The 17,903-nt window shown below is 47.8% G+C and overlaps 1 protein-coding gene across 4 annotated transcripts; it reads left to right on the forward strand.

Moving 5' to 3' along the window:
* Positions 1-1,028: 1,028 nt before the first annotated feature.
* Positions 1,029-8,828, forward strand: PACSIN3 (protein kinase C and casein kinase substrate in neurons 3). Of its 4 annotated transcripts, none has more exons than XM_086613045.1 (10): positions 1,029-1,130; positions 1,571-1,727; positions 2,516-2,751; positions 3,138-3,293; positions 3,853-4,028; positions 4,847-4,967; positions 5,438-5,571; positions 6,233-6,298; positions 6,812-6,972; positions 8,600-8,828. In XM_086613045.1, exons 1-10 carry the CDS (start codon positions 1,077-1,079, stop codon positions 8,713-8,715), a joined length of 1,377 nt encoding a protein of 458 aa, XP_086469171.1. In that variant the 5' UTR covers positions 1,029-1,076; the 3' UTR covers positions 8,716-8,828. The 4 variants fall into 4 exon arrangements, with proteins under 4 accessions (XP_086469171.1, XP_086469172.1, XP_086469173.1 ...); XM_086613046.1 differs by having other exon boundaries at positions 5,438-5,565; XM_086613047.1 differs by having other exon boundaries at positions 6,812-6,899; positions 8,600-8,649.
* Positions 8,829-17,903: the final 9,075 nt, after the last annotated feature.

Below are 17,903 nucleotides of genomic sequence, written 5' to 3' on the forward strand. Positions count from 1 at the left end.
TGAGGGAAGCTTTTTATAACTAGGAATGTGCAAGAGGAGAAGTGACAGCAAAGGACATCTATGCTGCATTAACCCAGGCTTGTCTAGGATTGAGTGGGTTTGTGTGTGTGATTAGGCTTGGGCCTTTTTCCATCACTCCCTCTCTCATTCCTGTGCAAGAGCAACCCTGAACCTCTCCCCAGGGAATTCATAGTGTCACAGCATGTCAGGAACAAACTGGCAGTGCAGAGTAGCACAGGGGAATGAGCAAAAGTTCTGAGACAACAGAGGATGAGATGCACCTTTTAACTTCTAGTCTAGATTTTGAACCTAATGAGGTGAGGGAGTTGAGTGTAATGAAAACACTAGCTCTCCAGGGATGTTTCTAGGGAAGCAGTGGTGCTGGGTAACTGGCATGTGTGCTGCAGTGCCGCTGGGCTGGGTATGCCCCAGCATGTTTCTGTAGTTCTGCTTAAGCCCAGCTCAGCTGGTGGGCAGCTCATAGGGTTCCTCCCCATTCAAGACATGCCTGCCTGCTGACTGCTCAGCCTTGTTTTCTCCAGTCAGTTGCTGTAATCTTGAGTCATACTGGGAGGCTGGAGTCATCTCCATTGACAGAAGACTTATTTAAAGTCTTTCAAGGCAGATTTCAAATAGCTTTAGCTCAGTTTCTGTAGCTTTTGCTACCCTCTTGAGGGCCTTGGTTAAGAAAGGAATCTCTGCAGAGATGTCTGGTGCTGCCGAAGGGTGCTGGATTCAGTAGCATCTCCAGTACAGCTGAGGTTTGGCAAGATTGTCTTCTACAGCATCCTTTCCTAATGTGCTACAGGCCTGCCAGGAAGGCCATCTGTCTGCAGGGAGGGAGGAGGCAGGTTCAGTCTTGGGCATCTCTGCTAGATTTAGCCATCTGCTACTGGAGGTGCAGTGATGCCAGCACTTGCCCACAGGGCGGTAAGTTGGGCTCCTCCAGCTCCAAGAGTCATGGAGAACTGTGTTCCCTGCAAAGGCTCAGCCAGTACTATGTTAGAAATCGCTTTTCTCTCTTCTCAGCTTAACTGAAATCTGCAAAAATTCTCTGCTGCAAGAAAACGGGCGTGATGTCATCAGAAGATGATGCTGGCGGGGAGGCTCCTGGAGGCAGTTTCTGGGAGGTAAGGAAGGATAATGGGAGTGTGAGGGAGGTAGGAATGTCTTCTGACCTCTCACCTGTGGAATTAGGGGGTTGAGTTTCAGGTTCATGGATGATATGTTACTCTTGGGGAGTGGAAGGGAGGAACTGTGGGGAGGTTCAGTAACACACTGTGTGTTACTGTAGGGAGGAGGTGGCTTTCTCCTCCACAGATGCTGTGGAATGAGAGTTCCTTGTTCAGCTGACACTGATCTGAGCTGCAAGAGAGGCAAGCAAAGCATCTCAGCTTCTTCCCTCCACTGCTGTGCCTGCCTGAGAGTGTCAGAGGAGAGTCTCAGTGCAGCTGCTGTCTTCAGAAGGGCGTGTGCTCCCTCCCCATGCAATGATTGACCTGCTGCTGTCTGTTCTGAAGGAACATGGAAGACACTACATTATAAATGATGATGTTGTGTGAAATTTCAGGCTGGAAACTACAGGCGGACAGTGAAGCGTGTGGATGATGGGTACCGGCTCTGCAATGACTTAATCTCCTGCTTCCAGGAGCGAGCTAAGATAGAGAAGAACTATGCTCAGCAGCTAACAGAGTGGTCCCGTAAGTGGAGGACCAACGTGGAGAAAGGTAAAGTTGGCAGGATGGACTAGGAACAGGATGCAATCATTGCACTCTTCCTTGAGTGCTGTCTCTTACTGAGGTAGTGCTATTTCCTTGGAGGACAGGCTTCCCTTCTCCAGGAAGGGGCTCACTTTCTTGGGTGCCTCTTTTTTTTCGTGTGTGTGTTATTGTAGGCAGTCCTCTAATTCACTTGGAGAGGTGTTCTCTGCATTGTCAGGTGTTTGGTTGCAAAAAAAATATCCATTTGTTTAGTTTGGCAAGTCTTTGGGCAGTTCAAGTCTTAAATCAAGCGGCAGATCTCCCCTTTTAAGGATGGCTTGGCTGTCTCTCTTCCTTCTCCAGTCAGAGAATAACTACTAATGCTGTGATTTAGTAGCAGTGGGCTTAAACTGATAGTGTCTCTCAAAGTAATGGGAAACACTGCGACATGCCATAAAGGACCTACTGGTCTGTGAAACAGAAGCTTAGCCTCAGTCATGAACTAGTGTTGCTGTCTGTCATGATAGCAACCAGGCCAGATCTATGAAGAGAATTTTCTATAGAAACCTTGTCCTAGCAGGCACCATCTGGGACAGCTAAGGCTGCCCAAAAGAAACACCCGTCTCAGCCAGCTGTAACAGCCAGTCTAGATGCTGCCTGTTGGGACTATGTAGAGACCAGTCAATGCTGACTTGTGTGATGGGAGGGAGTTAAGAAGTGATTCCGTACTGATAGATGTGCATAGGAGGAAAAGAATCCGTGTTCCCTTGTGTGGGCAGGAGGTGTAAGAGCCCCTGTGATGCTTGTTCCTGCAGGTCCACAGTACGGTACTCTGGAGAAGGCCTGGCATGCCTTCCTGACGGCTGCAGACAAACTGAGTGAAATTCACTTAGCTGTCCGGAACCACCTGGCTGGCGAAGACTCGGATAAGATCAAGGCCTGGCAGAAGGAGGCCTACCACAAGCAGATGATTGGAGGCTTCAAGGAGACAAAGGAGGCAGAGGATGGGTTCCGCAAGGCCCAAAAACCCTGGGTGAAGAAGATGAAAGATGTGAGCAAAGTGTGAATGGGGAAGGAGGGATAAGGGCAGTTGAGCTGGCTGCCTGATTGAGTGAGCCACTGGGCAAACAAACTAGGTTTAGCCAGAGTAGCAGAGGATACAGAGAGGGAGGGATGTCTCGATGGTCTCTTGTTCTTGGTAGTTTTGTAGCTTCCTTCCCATGTGGGGAAGGAACAGGCTCTGTATTCCTGCACAGCAGGTGAGCACAGAAGAAGAGATCATCTGGAGTGTGGTGTACTAAATGCCAAATCGGCATTCCTTTTAGGTTGTCTGAAACAGTTGCTGCTGACTGTAACAAATGTTCAAATGCCCTCTCTTGAGTAATGGAGGATCAATGTGGTGAGGATCATGGCTTTCTCTGCACCTTCCTCCTACAGGTGGAGACTTCTAAGAAAAACTATCATGCAGCTCGGAAAGAGGAGAAAACAGCCCATACAAGGGAGAACCATGCCAAGGCAGACTCATCTGTCTCACAGGAACAGCTGCGCAAGTTGCAAGAGCGCGTAGAGAAGTGCACTCAGGAGGCTGAGAAGGTGAGTGTGTGTTGTATGGATGTGGGTCACGAGGATACTCCTCTCAAGGATAAAGCACTGGTTGTAATGTCACTCAGGGAAATGGCTCCTGTTGAAGCCTGTAAGGAGGTGCGAGATCCCATTGTCTGAGGTTTTAGTGAGCTAGACTGAGACTTCAGCAACTAAGACTAAGGTCTCTCTATCTTTGGTGTTGGGTAAGATTTAATTTACAAGTAAATTAAAAAAAAAAAAGTAGTGAAGGATTTGGTGGAGGGGGTTGGAGCTGCAGAGCCAAAGACTTGGCTACCAAAAGTGGTTAGTTTGCCTGTCCACAAGAGTGAAAGTGCAGAAGGTCCTCTGTGGAAGAGGGTGGCAAGGAAGAACACAAGGAACTTGCAAGAATATAAGGAGAGCAATGGACTGGGATACCAGCTGTGGGATTTTTTTCTTTCTGTGCTGGATTTGTTCAGCAGTGCAGGGAGAAAAGACTTGTCAGTGCCAAGCCAGAGCAGGGGGAGTGTCATTGGTTTGACAGCAAGGCCACACATCTCACCATTGCTATTCTCTTTGACTGACACAGTGTAAGGATCAATATGAGAAGATGCTGGAAGAGCTGAACCGCTACAATCCCCGCTACATGGAGGACATGGAGCAAGTGTTTGAGGGCTGTCAGGAAGCAGAGCGCAAGCGATTGTGCTTCTTTAAGGAGATGTTGCTGAATCTGCACCAGCATCTCAACCTCTCCACCAGTGAAAGGTACCAGCCCTGACACAGGAGGGAAGTCTGCCAGCCTGGGGTGTCCTGGGCTCTGGTGAGGGGTGTCAATTCTGGTGTCTGAAAGGTGTCAGGTAGATCTCGTTCCTTCCTCTTCCAAGTGTGTCTGAGAACTGGCACATGGTCCCTTCAGATTGACCATTGCTGGTGTCTCTGATGTTGGACAGTGCCAGGCTCCCCAGGGAAGATTCTTTCTGCCTCTGAACCCTTCCTCTTCCAGTACTGTCCGGTACTGTCCTGTGGATGTGTTTCTCTTCTGTGAAACACTTCTGTGTTGCTATATGTAATCCCAGTCTGAGGAATGCGGCTCTGTTGCCTTCTAGTACCTATAGCTATTGGACCCATTCCGCACTGAGTAGAGAGTCCTTTTGTGATATAATGATAACCATAAGCCCACAAGTTGCCCTTAAGTAGGAGTTACACTGGGAAAACGGGTGTAGCCAAAAATCTTCTGTGCTTCTATACTTTTTAAGGTGGAGGCAACAAATCTGAGCCACCTCCCTGTCTTTGTGCAAGAATGTGCCAGGGTCTTTCAATGCTTATTTGATGAGCTGTGCTGAGAGCTGGCAGATGTTATCCACTGCCACACCAAACAAGCCTGTCCCATTTGCCAGGCTGACTCTTCTGTAAGGGTGGCTGTTTTCCTAGAGCTGAACAGGTGCTGCTCTGGCATCCTTAATCCTGTGAGACCTTGGATGCTTTGTAATTATGCATGAGGTTACACTGTTCTTTCCTACTTGGCTTTTGGGGAACTGCTGAGGAACTTGGTTACTGATGGTTCTGTCTGTTCCTGGTCATAGCTTTCATGCGTTGTATCGAGATCTTTACCAAGTCATCATGGCTGCAGATAACCAGGAGGACCTGAAGTGGTGGCGCAACACTCATGGACCAGGCATGGCAATGAATTGGCCTCAGTTTGAGGTGATGTAGCATTCTAGAGCATATTATTATTTCCAAACATTTAGCTGCTTTACTGAAATCGGTGGATTGCTAGTCTTGTGTTCGAAAGACTGTGTTTTGGCTTGGCAGGCTCAGGATGTTAGGCTCTTCTAAAACTGTTGTTGTGTTGCAAGCTCTTTGGTGCCCAAAGGGACATGTGCAACCCTGCCAAACTGCAAATACTCCAGCCATCCAGCTGTAAGGTCAAAGAACAGGAGTTGGTGCTGAGGGCTGTGGGACAAGTTCCTGTTACAAGTTTCCCACAGCCCCTCTTGTTGCACCCTGGGATTCAACAGGAGTGAGCCTGCTACACCAGCAAGGCTCTCTGGCTGACCAGACCAGTCACAACAGAAGTATGACTTGGTGTTCTGTCCTTCTATGTTGGTCAGAAAAGATGCACAGAGCTTTTGTATCTGAGTGGCTTGATGATGATATTGCTTTTCCCTGAACAGGAATGGTCCCTCGAAACACAGCGGCCAATCACCAAGAAGAAGGGTGGCAAGATGGCTGATGATGTCACACTGACCAGCATTTTGCCTACACGGGATGGTGTTGTTTCACAGACCCCTCTGCAGACAAAGCGGAGGTAAGGGCTGAAGTCTGAGATACATCAGGTTAGGAAGAGTAGAGTCCTGCCTAGGGTCATGAATGAGTTGGATTGATAGGAGTGATCTCTTCCTGAACTTCCTGTCTCTTGCCCCTGGTCTTGCCCGTGCCACTGTGGAAAAGACAGAGTAGAAAAGGGAGTTTAGGGTAGCTTTTTTTTTTTGTCTAGTATGTACTGCCTCACAAAGTGTCTTCCTTGTAAAGATCCTTCTAGTGACAAGCTATGGCCTGGTCAGACTACTGCTGTGTGAGATTCTGGCATATAGTTCCCCAGTTCTTCCTCCCAGACAGGGTGAGGAGAGTTGGGAACTGGCAGCTTTGCCAGTTAGCTGTACTGTTCCCTAAAGGGAGGTTTTGTTTGTTGTTGGTTTGGTTTCTTTTTTTCTTTTGGCGTGGTACTGAGTACTACCTGACAAGTCTGCGTCTAGTGGCTTCCCTTGGCAGGAAGCAGGTTGGAGAATAGGGACAGGCTGAAGAGACACATGTCCTACAGTTGCAGTAGGCATCCTTCCTTGAAAGGTGAACTCTGGCCGAAGTGGACTGGGCAGAAAAGAAGGGGGATATAGAGATGTCTCAAGGCCGCTACTGTATTTCTATTTCTCAGTCTTCTGGATTCAGGGGCCCTATTTGCCAATCTACAGGTTTTCCCATGAAGAGGAAGAGAACAGCCTCTTCTATGACAGCCTGAGGGCACCCACCCACATGAAGTTAGTATGAAACATAGCCTCTTCAGGGGTTTTTGGGTTCCAGGTGCCTGTCTTCTGCTCTTCTTTCCCTCTGCTCTTGTTCCTGACTTGGAAAGCAGCATTCCAGATCTGTCTATTTGGGATGGGAGACATGACTTTTCCTGTCTTATTCTTGGCTGGAATAACTCTGGACACAGCTGGGCTGTCCAGTTAGGACTGGCCTTTCTTGTGTGAGAGGGTCTGCTAGAGAGTAGGATAAGGTCATGAAGAGTGTGCATGTGTGGAAATATTCTGAGAATGTGTTACCCTCCTGGCCCTCAGGTCTCTAATGCTGGGATGCTTTCAACCAAATTTAGCATCTCCCTGTATCTCTCCTCCCTGTTCATCCTCACTTGGCTGTTGGGCCTCTTGCACCTTGTTCTATAGCATAGCAGTCTCGGGAGGAGACAGGAGGGTGGATGATTCAGGAGGAGGTGGGTGAGAGAGGAGTCTACTAACAACCATCATGTCCCCTCTCTCCTTCCACATACAAAGCGGAGGGAAGGACGACATTTCAGAGTGGTCAGATGAGGATACTCCCAAGAAGTGCCTGGATGCCAACGGGCATGAGGAGGACATAAAGGTACCAGGTGTACGGGTACGAGCGCTGTATGATTACACAGGACAGGAGGCTGATGAGCTGAGCTTTAAAGCAGGTACAGAAGCACTAATCTCTTACTAACCTTTTGCTGTCACCACTCGGGCTGACTGAATGATTGAAACACTCTTTAAGAAACGGATGTCCCTCTGAAAACTGATAGTTATTGTTCTTCCCTGCCCTGACCCATTGCCAGCTCCTCTGAGGTGGGTGATACACTGGGCAGTCCAACCTGTTCCAGACTAAGACAGTGAGGCCACATAAAAAGAGACTGCCTAGGCCTTGGTCACAGGGTTGGAAGAGCAGGCCCCAAGCGGTAAAACAGATCCTTTGTGCCTCCTCTTAAGGCATTTATTCTCACTGTATCTTGAGACTTTATTAAATGCTTCTCCCGTGTGCTATTGAAAACAAAATTACATGGACAATGATCTGGATTGTCCTTTGAAGTAACCAGAAGATAGCTGGTTTGGGAGAAAGCTCGGCTGATTGACACGGACTACTAAAGGCAGAGTTCAACTGGCAAAAAAACAGCTATGCAAACTGTTTCTCAAAACGAGTATCTTGAGAGTGGAGATCCTGGCTTCCAGCAGAGGATTGAGTGAGAGAGAATGCTGGAGCAAACAAGCCCTTCCCCTTTTCTTCCTTCAGTTAAATTTAGTTTGCATGTGCCATCTTCTCCAACTCCAAGAGGACGTCTGGATCTTAAGAGTGTCTCTAATCTTGCTTGGTTTGAGTCTTACATGGTATCTCTGTGCTATTCCTCTCCAAAATACACCGCTCTTTTAAAAGGCACTGAAGTCCTTCGGTAGCAGAGGCTTGTGCCTGAGGCCAATATTTATGCTACAGTATTACCATACGAGTAAACTTCCTAACACTAACTTGTTGCTTTAAAACATCTTACAACATGGGTGCTCTGGAACTTGACTCTTGGCTTTCTCTTTCTACCCAGCAGATGTAATGAGGCATGACTGGTTAGCTCTAGTCATCCCTTTTTTGAATTTGCTTTGAGCAGCATGCATCAGTAGGACTTAAGCTCAACAGCAGATGACTTTCTGAGCCTCTGCCAGTGTGGGACGTGCTTATTGATGCAGTCAGGCCTCCCTCTCTGGCAGAAGTATGACGTTCTACTGCTGGAAAAGGGGACCTTTCTGCCCTTTCCCAAAGTAGATGTGGGAAGGTTAAAAGCCTTGCTTGGTCATAGTCTGAGAAATGAGTTGATTCCATGCCTTGCTGGCCAAACCAGACACTCCATCATGGAATAGTCATTTTGGGTCCTAACAGCCAGAGCTTAACAGCATTTTACATTTCCTTCCCACCTGCTATAGAGGAGCCACTAAGAAAGAAATCTCAAAAATCCTTCTGATTGCTCTGGCTTGTAATGATGTTCCTTTAGGGGGAGGAACGCAAGCACACAGGGCACAAAAATATTTCTGATGTTAAACAGCAGAAGTGAAGGTTTGTCTCTTAAGTTTCTGGGCCTAGGGGATGGTACTGAGCATAGATAGTGAAGGCGTCAGTAACTCTGGCTTTGATTAAATTGTGCAGTATGATAAAGTGTGATAAGGGAAGAAAAGTGTGGTGATTCCAACAAATAGGTCTTGGGTTTTATTAGCTCTTCTGAGGTGGAGAAAAATGCCATATTACCTTTCCCAAAGGTTCTTCCTAATGACTGTTTTTGCTTTTAGGTGAAGAATTAATGAAGATTAGTGAGGAAGATGAGCAGGGCTGGTGCAAGGGCCGACTTCTAAATGGCCAAGTTGGACTCTATCCTGCTAACTATGTTGAGAAGGTGGGATCCTGATTGCTCCTGCCCTGCTAGTGTCTCACAGCCATACCAGCATTTCCTGCAGAGGTCACTGGGTCACTGCGGGCCCCAATTCACTTTTGCAATATATCCAGCAACTTCTGGACTTTGAGGGCACGTATTCCATGTAACTAATGCTTCATTTTAAACGCCTGGACCTGTAGGGATTTTCTAATAAATAAACAAGGATGAGTAAAGACTTCTCTTGACTGTGAGCACTGTAGGAGTGCAGAGGGAACAGATCCTCTTGACTTGCACTCAGTGAAGGGAGATAAGTGACACATGCAACTCTTCAAAACAGAAAAAGGAGACTTCCTTGGCTTCAATGCACATGCATCCATAGGGTGGTGAGGTCTGCCCTGCACCCAGGCTTCCTGTTCAAGGAACTTTTGGATGTGCAGGGCAATAGGGAACTTCTAGTATTGCTTCCCCTTTTTGGCTCGATCAAGCTGACTGGTAGGAATCTGTTTATTCTCCCACATCTTTCAGAGGTCTTCAGTATCCTTCACCTGCAGGCTTGTTGGCTCCCCTGGCAAGGTAGCTGGTACAAGTGATACAGCTTCAACAACCTGGATGTCCCCTCCCACTGCTCTCAGATTTATTGGGATAACACCAGGAATTAATGATAGCATAGCCTGGGGACAGGAGAAAGAGGCTTCTGTCTCACGTGATGTGGCTGTTCAGGCTAAGAAGTCATGAAGAGAACTGTCTGGCAGCAGGTTGGAGTTGACTCAATGTTCCCTGAGCTAAAAAGGGCCTTGACACACACCAAAGGCTGATACTAACAAAGAGGCAGCCACATTCCAGTGCTGCCTCCACAGCAGGAGGAGGCACAACCTCTGCACAACTCTCCCATTCCAGGGCCCCTAAATGCGCTAGTATCTGTTGGCATTTCTAATGCTTCTAGGTCATTTTGGCTATACCTCCCTTCTTGAACACTCAGTGCACAGCAGAGACCCTCTTTTTACTTCTTCATGTTCTTGACTTACGCATGCTAGAAGTGCACTCCCTGCTTTGCTGAAGACTCTGCACTGTTAAGAAGGGTAGTGCAGTGCAGAAGCTACCTGCTGGCTGGCACAACATTAGCTGTAGAGAGATAACTCTTCTTTTGGTCCTGAATTGCTGCAGGTGTGCTTATGCCCAGTTGTTAGGCCCTGTCTGCTGAATGGCACTCGCCAAGCCTTTTTTATCTGATCTTTCTGCCCTTAAAAGCCTCTGAGGCTGCTGAGACCAAGTGGGGTCCTGATGCCAGTGCTCCCAGTTATTCAAACATGAGGACTGATGGATGTGTTCCATATAGGATAAGCCCAAGATCTTGAGGGAACAAAAAAAGGAAAAGCTACTGTTTTTTGAAAAATAAAGAAAACCAAACAATAGTTCAAAAACTGTTTACCTACTACATCTGCTTGAAATTGTTGAAATGCATTGTGAGTTTGTAGTAGCCTTCTGTAGTGAAATTCTGATTCTGGGTTAGCACATGTGAGGACTTGGTTAAGTCAGACTGTCAGGCCTCCACCAGCCACACCAAGGTGAACTGCTTCTGAGCTGTTTGGAAAAGGGGTGATACAGATAAGGAAGTCTGAAGTCATAGGTGAGCATTTGGGATTAAATGACCACAGCATGTTAACAGCAGGTAGTGAACCAAATAACAAGTGTAGACTAAAAAGGAGGTGTGGGGATGGGCAGATTCAAACTGTGAACTTAAGAGAGGTTAAAGTATTGTAAACATCTTGTTGCCTGCCTGCCAGACAGAGCAGAAATTAACCTTTCCCAGCACGCTGGATGCCTTGAAACGTAGTCTGCCACAGAAAGAGAGATCTGAGACTAATGCTGTTTAGCGCTTTTGTGAGACAACAGAAACGCATCAGCTGTTGAAAGATCTTGCTCAAAATATCCCTAGCACTGTATGTGCTGAATGGGGGGAGAGGGCTGCAAACCAAAAGAATAAGGCTAAAGCATTTTGTTCAGACTCAGTAATGTCATTTCTCAAGAAAGGAGAAAGTATTCCCAAAAGGCAATCAAAGATCTCAGCACCAGACATTAGAATGCCTGTATTTAGCTATGAATTTACCTATTATTCTAGGTCCAGTATTTGAAGGAACCTCTGAGCTTATGCTCTGTAACTAGAGGTGTCAGCATACGAGCACTTGGATTTATTTAAAGATCTAGTCTCTGCTTTCAGTACTATGTCCCAGGTAAAATATTGCCAGTGTTGTACAGTAATTGCAAGTGTTCCACTTGCTGACCCACAACCGAATGATTTGTTGCTGTCTTGTCCTCACACGCATGAATGTGAAGCCAGTGTGCCTGCCAGGCTTGTGAGAGAACGCAGACAAAAACAGTCGGGGATAACATGACCTGAGACCTGCTATAAGGAATACTGAAATTTACCTTGTTAGCCTGGATATTTTCAAACACTAATGCTAGCCTTTCCTCTAAGGTCAAAAAATTCTAGAAGATGGTTACAAAGGGTAACATGGAGGCTTGACTCCCATTCCTCTTCTGAGTTCTAGTCAGGCCGTAATTAGGGATGGAGTTAGGTGTGGCCAGAGCCTGCTATGAGGACAGAAGTGTCCAGTGGACAGGACCGCTGATCGCAGTACAAACAACCTGAAATTCCACAGGACAAAGTCTGAACACACTTGTTTGTCCCAGGAAAACATGACCACCTGATCGTCATGGGCTGCTTGAAGGTTTCCAGAAATAGTGACATACTGCAGCTTATGTGAACAAGTCCCCTAAAGGAATGTTTGCGCATCAGAAATTCCTGCCAAGAGCTGAAGTAAGGGGCAGGAGACAACAGATCGAGGATGAAGAATGTTTGGCTGGACTGTACCTCATAAATTTTGGCATGGCATTTAGTCCTGGCTACCCAAAACCAAACAGATTAGTAAAAGAGAGCCTGTGTGGTAAAGAACCAGCTGGAGGGGAGAAAAAAAACACCCTACACACATCTAATGATCTCTTATTAAACTAATAGCTCTGCCTGGAGACTTAGTTTTCCATAGAAGCAAATGAGGTTTTGTTAACCACAAAGGCTGTAGTTGAAACTTGTCATCCATGCCATGCCAAAAGTTTTGTGTGTGAACAGAGGGATGCACACATGAACTAATTGCTGTGCCTGAATTCCGTAAGGTGAGCAAAGCCTGTTCTTCCCCCATGGCTTCTGTAAAAATGTACAGATGCACCTCGGTGCCTGATGGGCGACACAGTGAAAATATCTAGTCATATTTTATTTTTTTAATAAAGCTACTTCATGTGGAAAGCCTGTACATCTATGGTTGGCAGATAATTAATTTGGTTCTGACATCTTCCTGGAAAAGAATTTCTAAAGTATCACACAAGCTTGGATTTCCTGTTGATCACAAATTTTCTAGGAAGAGGAAGTTAAAGATTCTCTATGATGGATCACACCCATTTCCCCAAAGCAGCAGCTGAGCTTGCTCAACCCATTAATGATGTTTCTGTCCTGTAGGCAAAATCTGGGCTGCAGAGCCCACAGGACAGCTGTGCTGTGATGGCAGCTGAGCGTTGCGGTTGGTGTGTAGCTCTTGGTGGCACTCCCACAGCCCTGCACAGAGCTTGGGGCTATTGGTGCTTCAGTTTACTTTCCATCTCGCTTCCCCATCCCCTGTGTCCTTGTGGCTGGTTTGCTTGGCACGAAGCACTGGGGCAGGTGCAGGAATGTGGCAATCCTGCACAGAGACCCCTCAGGGCTGTTGCAAACTGTCCTACGCAGCCTTTGCTCCTGTGCTGTTTGCAGATCCAGCCCAAGGCCACAGCCATGCAGAGCTCAGCTCTGCTATTCCAGGCAGGTTCTCCCTGATGGAAGCACAGGCTGTGCACGAACTGAGGCTGCCTCAGCTGCGTTTCTAGAGCTGCTAGCATTATGCTTGCGGGCAGCAGCCTGCAAAATTCCCCTCTGCTTGTGAAGAAAGCTGGTGCTGGAGTTAAAATGAACTTGAACGCTCCACTCGGACTGGTAGGTGATCGCTTCTAGGGTAACTGCACAGAGACAGGCTGCAGACTGCTCACACACTGCATCCGAGACAAAGCCAGTGCTGCAAACACCATCTTGACCCATGGAAATATGGTTGGAAAATACCCACTACAGGCTCCTGGGAAAAGTGGTGCAAAACAAGCGAGAATAGTAAGGCGGTGTGATATGAGGCAAAGTGTCTTCAGAGGGACCATGCACCAAAAAAAAAGAAAAAAAAAAGGAGAAACAGAAAAAGACTTGCAAAAAGTATTGCACTGCTGCCCCAAGTCCAGGCTACGAGTAGCTGGTAAACTCAGGGGCTTCAAGGGAGTGAGACTGTTTACCAAGCTACCTCGGTTCTTAGAAGATCAGAGAGGATGCATATGGGAAGACAAACAAATCCTTGCTGAAAGGAGAGGGAAGGAAGCAATGGAGTAGGGCCTGTAACTGAAAGAAATTGGCTGGTTTTCTGTTGGAACACCTTGACTAAGCAGCATGGCTCCAGTGAACTTCTCCAAACCAAATTTCAGGCCAAATCACCTCAGTTGCTTTCAGCAGATCCATTTTACTGGCCATGTTCTCCTGTTTTTCATTGTCCTGTAACCCTGCTTGCAGAGGTTCCTGGTTTGTCAGTCTCTCAGCTTAAGGCAGTAACAGCTGCAGCTTGAGACTTCCTTTCTTCACAAGCAGCCTAGTGGTGGTTGGCCGTTCTTCCCCTTTAGTGTGGGGGCCCATAATCTTTCCTTTTCAGTCTCAGTGCTTCCACTGGGTCCAGCTATTTACAGATCCTGTGGTCCCTTCCTCCCTGTGTTTCCTTTCTATCCTACCAGCTGGAAGTCTTCTTCCAGGTCCTGTACTCTGCCCCTTTGACTTCACTACCCCTTTCCTTCCTGAGTCTATTGTTCCTGCTTTCAGCAGGAGGCTGACACCAAAACAGTCACTGCCCCCAGCTGTGACCACACTGGCCCTTTCTCTCAAATTCTCCTCGGGGCTTCCCCACAGGTGCCACACAGTTCCTAAAGAATGCTACATCCACAGTCCTATGGACCTTTGTCTCACCGGTGGCCCTGCATCCCCTGTACACATTGTGGCCACCTGCAGAGCTGAAGCACTGCTATCTACTCCTTCTCCTCCAAATCACTCATAATAACCTGTTTGACAGTCGTGCTTGTACTCTGTCATAATGGTGTGTTTTCAAAAGAGCTTCATAGTAAACCAACAGCTTTCTTGTCTTGCCTTGCTTACCTTGTCTTTTCCTTAGCTCTGCCTGCCCTGCTTTCAAGAGACACTGTCTTCTGCTGTAGGCATGCTCCCTACACTTGTTGTAAGAACTGCAGGCAATCAGTCCTGTACTAGAGGGGTTTCATTTAGAAAACTCTGGAGAGTGGGGTGATCTGCAGGGAAGAGAGTGTACATGTCTGCTGGAAAATTTGGAAGGTCGTATCTGATAGGAGGACAGCCCTGCCAGCTCTGACCTTAAGCAAGTTAGTGCCTGTGCTGAGGATCACCCTCAAACGAGGGTGAGGTAGCTCAGCACCTGCTCACTGCCCAGTCCCTCCACCTCACTTCCATATGGTATGATGAGCATGACTTGAAGCTATACATTGCTTCAGTGATTGTCCCCTGCCAAACGGCTTGCTCCCAGCAGGGACACCTGCAACATCTCCAAACTGACCATTATAGCAAAGTCTAAAACTTGTCCTCAGATGCAGGAAACTCCAGGGTACATCTGCCAGCTCTCCCCTGCTTTGAGGTATCCCCAAAGCTTCCCAAGACCCGAGCATCTGCCAGGCCAGTCAGAGGTGACATTACCAGATGTTTGAAAATAAAACATTTGATCATAGCATTGGAAACAGAGTTACAAAAAAAAAAAAAAGCCTGAAGACATACACGTATACACATATACATACACACACTCACTTAACAACTAGGTTCTCAGGAGCAATTGGGAGCAGCATGCCCCTTCCATCAAACACCAGCAGTTTTGGGCAGCACAGCAACACCGTCTGGCACAGCTCAAAGGGACTGTCCTCTCTTCTCCCTGTCAAACCTCCTAGCCCTTCCCTTACATGCTTCAGTAGTCACACAAGCAGGAGGAGATCAGCTCAGCGGGTGCAAGGGGACAGCATGTGCAGCAGGACCAGCCTTTCATCTGCAGCATAACACCAAATTTGATCAAGCTAGCCATGACTGTGCTCCTCAATATCTCTTGAGTTACCCATCCATTGTGTTCCTTAATTTGTGTGTTCCTTCTACCTTTGCTGGCTTTTCTCCAAACCACAACATTTGTAAGACTGCAGTAAAATTGTGTAAGTTGTAAACCTGAACAAAATATTCACTCAACACATAGTCTATTAGCTCCTTATCTTAGATCTTGCTGGAAGCATTGCATGGAGTCAGTGTGTGACGTGACTCTCTGCCTCGGTGCTGTACTTTTTCCTAAGGAGGCAGCTACTAACTACACCCAATCTGGCTCACTGGCAAGCTGGTCACCCATGACCCTCAGCCAGCTGCTTCCCTTGCATCAATCCTAGCGAATATGTAGACTTATGGGAAGGCAGAGCATCTTGCTGATCTGACAGAAACCTAACCCAAGCAAAGGAAAAGTTTTCGATATGATCCCTGAAACCACAGGAAATTGGAAGCATCTTCTTACACACTCAGGGAAGGGGCATACCTGCTGAGAATCTAAGCGTGAGGGAGAACGCTTTCTATCTAATTCTGCTTTCCTCCTCTCCTCCATCTGTGGAGGAAATAGCCAGGCTGCCCTGAAATGCTGAGCAGAGCTCTCTCCCAGGGTTACTGGCTATCCCCAGGGGAAAACATGCAGATTGATTAGTGTCTGTAAACTGCTCAGTAAGAAAAAGTCCCAAACCAACCCACTGCGTTAGAAATTGCCGCTCTCAGCAAAGCATCATTGTAGATTTCTGGTACTCCACCACTCACGCTGTGATACATGGGAAACTGTATCTCCTAGTTATTTTTTGGTTAGTTTACTGAATTTGCTGCCCTCCTTCCCTAATCTTCGCATTCAGCAAAAGCATGAGGCCAGTGAGTCTGAGTAGGAAAGCAAGACTCAGCCACCTCATCCCCCTCTTGCAAAGCCCTTTCTCTCAGATTCTTTGCTGGCTAGTGGGATAGACAGCGAGGCCTCTGCTCACCTCTGTCACCCTGCTTCTGGTCAGACTCCCAGAGAACCATCTTCTCTTCCCTTTGGCTCAGACCCGCAAGTGCAGGGCAGGTTTTATCCCCATCACAGCACTTCACTCCCCAGCCTCTCCAGCCCTCACGGTAATCTCGCACCCTCAAACAAGATTTCTGTACTGTGTAAGTGTCCTCAGTGGTATGGCAGACTCCAGGAACAAGCCTGGTCACTGTCCTTTGCTTTCTTTAGATGCATCTCTTAGATGACACTGGGGACTATCTTTTACTGACAGAGGTAGGTAACAGCAAGGCAATCTCTGATTAGGAGGCTACATCGGGCTCAGAGACTGGTGTCACAGCAGTCAGGAGGAAAGAGGCAGATGTCAGAAGTGATGTACATGGACTAGGAAGCTGAGGGCCAGAGAGCAGGCTGCCAGCTCAGAGCTCAGAAATTCAGCACCAAAGCACATGAGATGCAAAAGAAACAGATGCAGGAAATAGCAAGAACTGTGCAGTGACAGCACGCGCTCACAGGGAACAGTCAGCAGCAGGAGGTCTTTCCTGTACTGACAAAGGCAACAAAAAGAAGCTGACTATTTCTCAGACCAACAGCATGCTCTTCCTGCTGCTTTTATGTAAAACTGATGGACAGGATCAGCAGCCTTGCCAAGACTTGGAACAAGCATGGGCTGGAAGGCCTGCAAGGGACCCAGCTGAGGTAGAGAAGCTTAAGTAACCCTGCTGTGGCAATCCTTCCTAAGACACAGCACAGTGAACAAAAACTGTGCACCCTCCACAGAGGAGAGGAGCCTGCACTGTATCTCCCCATGTCTCCTAGCATAGACAGGCAGAGACAAAGTGTGATGCTGACCTACTGGCCTCTGAGGCTGCCTTGGCTCCTCCTGGGCACACGCTGTTTCTCTCTAACAAGTCTCAGCTACGGTAACACCAGCATGAACAGACTCTGTCCTTCCTAACCCCTGCACAACATCTCTATCACACAGCCAAACATAGACTTAGTGAGAACACAGCCAGAAGAGGTGAGCAGCACCGCACCACACAGATGGTGACAAGGCAGGAGCAAGCAAGTCAGGTTGAGACTGCTCAAGCGAACATGAACACCACCACTCCCAATGCACACTCATCATCTGAACTTGCTCCTCTACACAACAAGATGAAGCTTACACAGCCTCCACTCTGGCACTACACACTCCCTCTCCTGTCCTTCTGTCCAGCTTCAGCTGTCAGGGCCCTCAGTGCACTAACAGGCCTTACTTGTCCTGAGCAGCCTCACCTGGGGTCTCTACCCACACCCCTGCTCATGAGGGTGGGGTTGTTCTCATTTAAGCTAGGCCTAGCACCACCAGTCCCTGCCTAGGCTAAGGTGGAGGAGCACTGGTCTCTGCCTGTGCCCTGTTGATCCTGACCTGTAGGTTGGCTTACCAGCCTGACCTCAGACTTGCCTTGTCACCACAGGCATGCCTGGAAATCACTGGGCTGGATCCTGACCTCTGTATTGACTTCCCAGCTTGACTGTAGGCTACTTCATCACCATGAGCTTACTTGGCTATCTCAACTCTTGGTCAAATCTGGCCACTACCCTGGGGCTGCCTGGCTTTTCTTGCTCAGGTACTGTGAAGATGGATCATGGCTGACAAGGGCCCTGCTGGCCTTGGGAACGCCTCCCTCACAGTTCTCCTTCTACTAGGGTGCAGCCAGCCCTTGCTGCACCCTGACATCAGCTCTCTTGGTATGACAGCCAGGACAGCTGCACCATGAATGGGATCAGGGAACTCAACTGGTTTAAAAATAGCTGTGAGGAAAAAGGTATCTGTTACTTCTACCTGAATTGATTCCCCAATACTGTTTGTGTAATCCCAGAAATGGCCATATAGGCACAATTAAGGTAGCAGCATAAGAGCAACAGACACCAGGGGCTACTTAAGGCTGCTGCCAAGAACGAGCCCTGGCCGGCCAGATCAGGCTTCGCTACCCAGTTCAGAAACTCATCTTGGAGTAGTTCCAATCAGTTGTGTCAGCCAGAAGCCTCTCATCTTACTGC

This window comes from Tauraco erythrolophus, chromosome 6 (genome assembly GCF_009769465.1).
Source record: "Tauraco erythrolophus isolate bTauEry1 chromosome 6, bTauEry1.pri, whole genome shotgun sequence".
NCBI classification, from domain to species: Eukaryota; Metazoa; Chordata; class Aves; order Musophagiformes; family Musophagidae; genus Tauraco; species Tauraco erythrolophus.

What these genes read in the sequence shown, in the direction of transcription:
- PACSIN3 (XM_086613045.1), top strand. Translation starts at nt 1,077, where the DNA reads ATGTCATCAGAAGATGATGCTGGCGGGGAGGCTCCTGGAGGCAGTTTC. An exon ending in GCACTCAGGAGGCTGAGAAG is followed by an intron (nt 3,294 to 3,852) that starts GTGAGTGTGTGT and finishes TGACTGACACAG; the next exon opens with TGTAAGGATCAATATGAGAA. An exon ending in CCTCTGCAGACAAAGCGGAG is followed by an intron (nt 5,572 to 6,232) that starts GTAAGGGCTGAA and finishes GCCAATCTACAG; the next exon opens with GTTTTCCCATGAAGAGGAAG.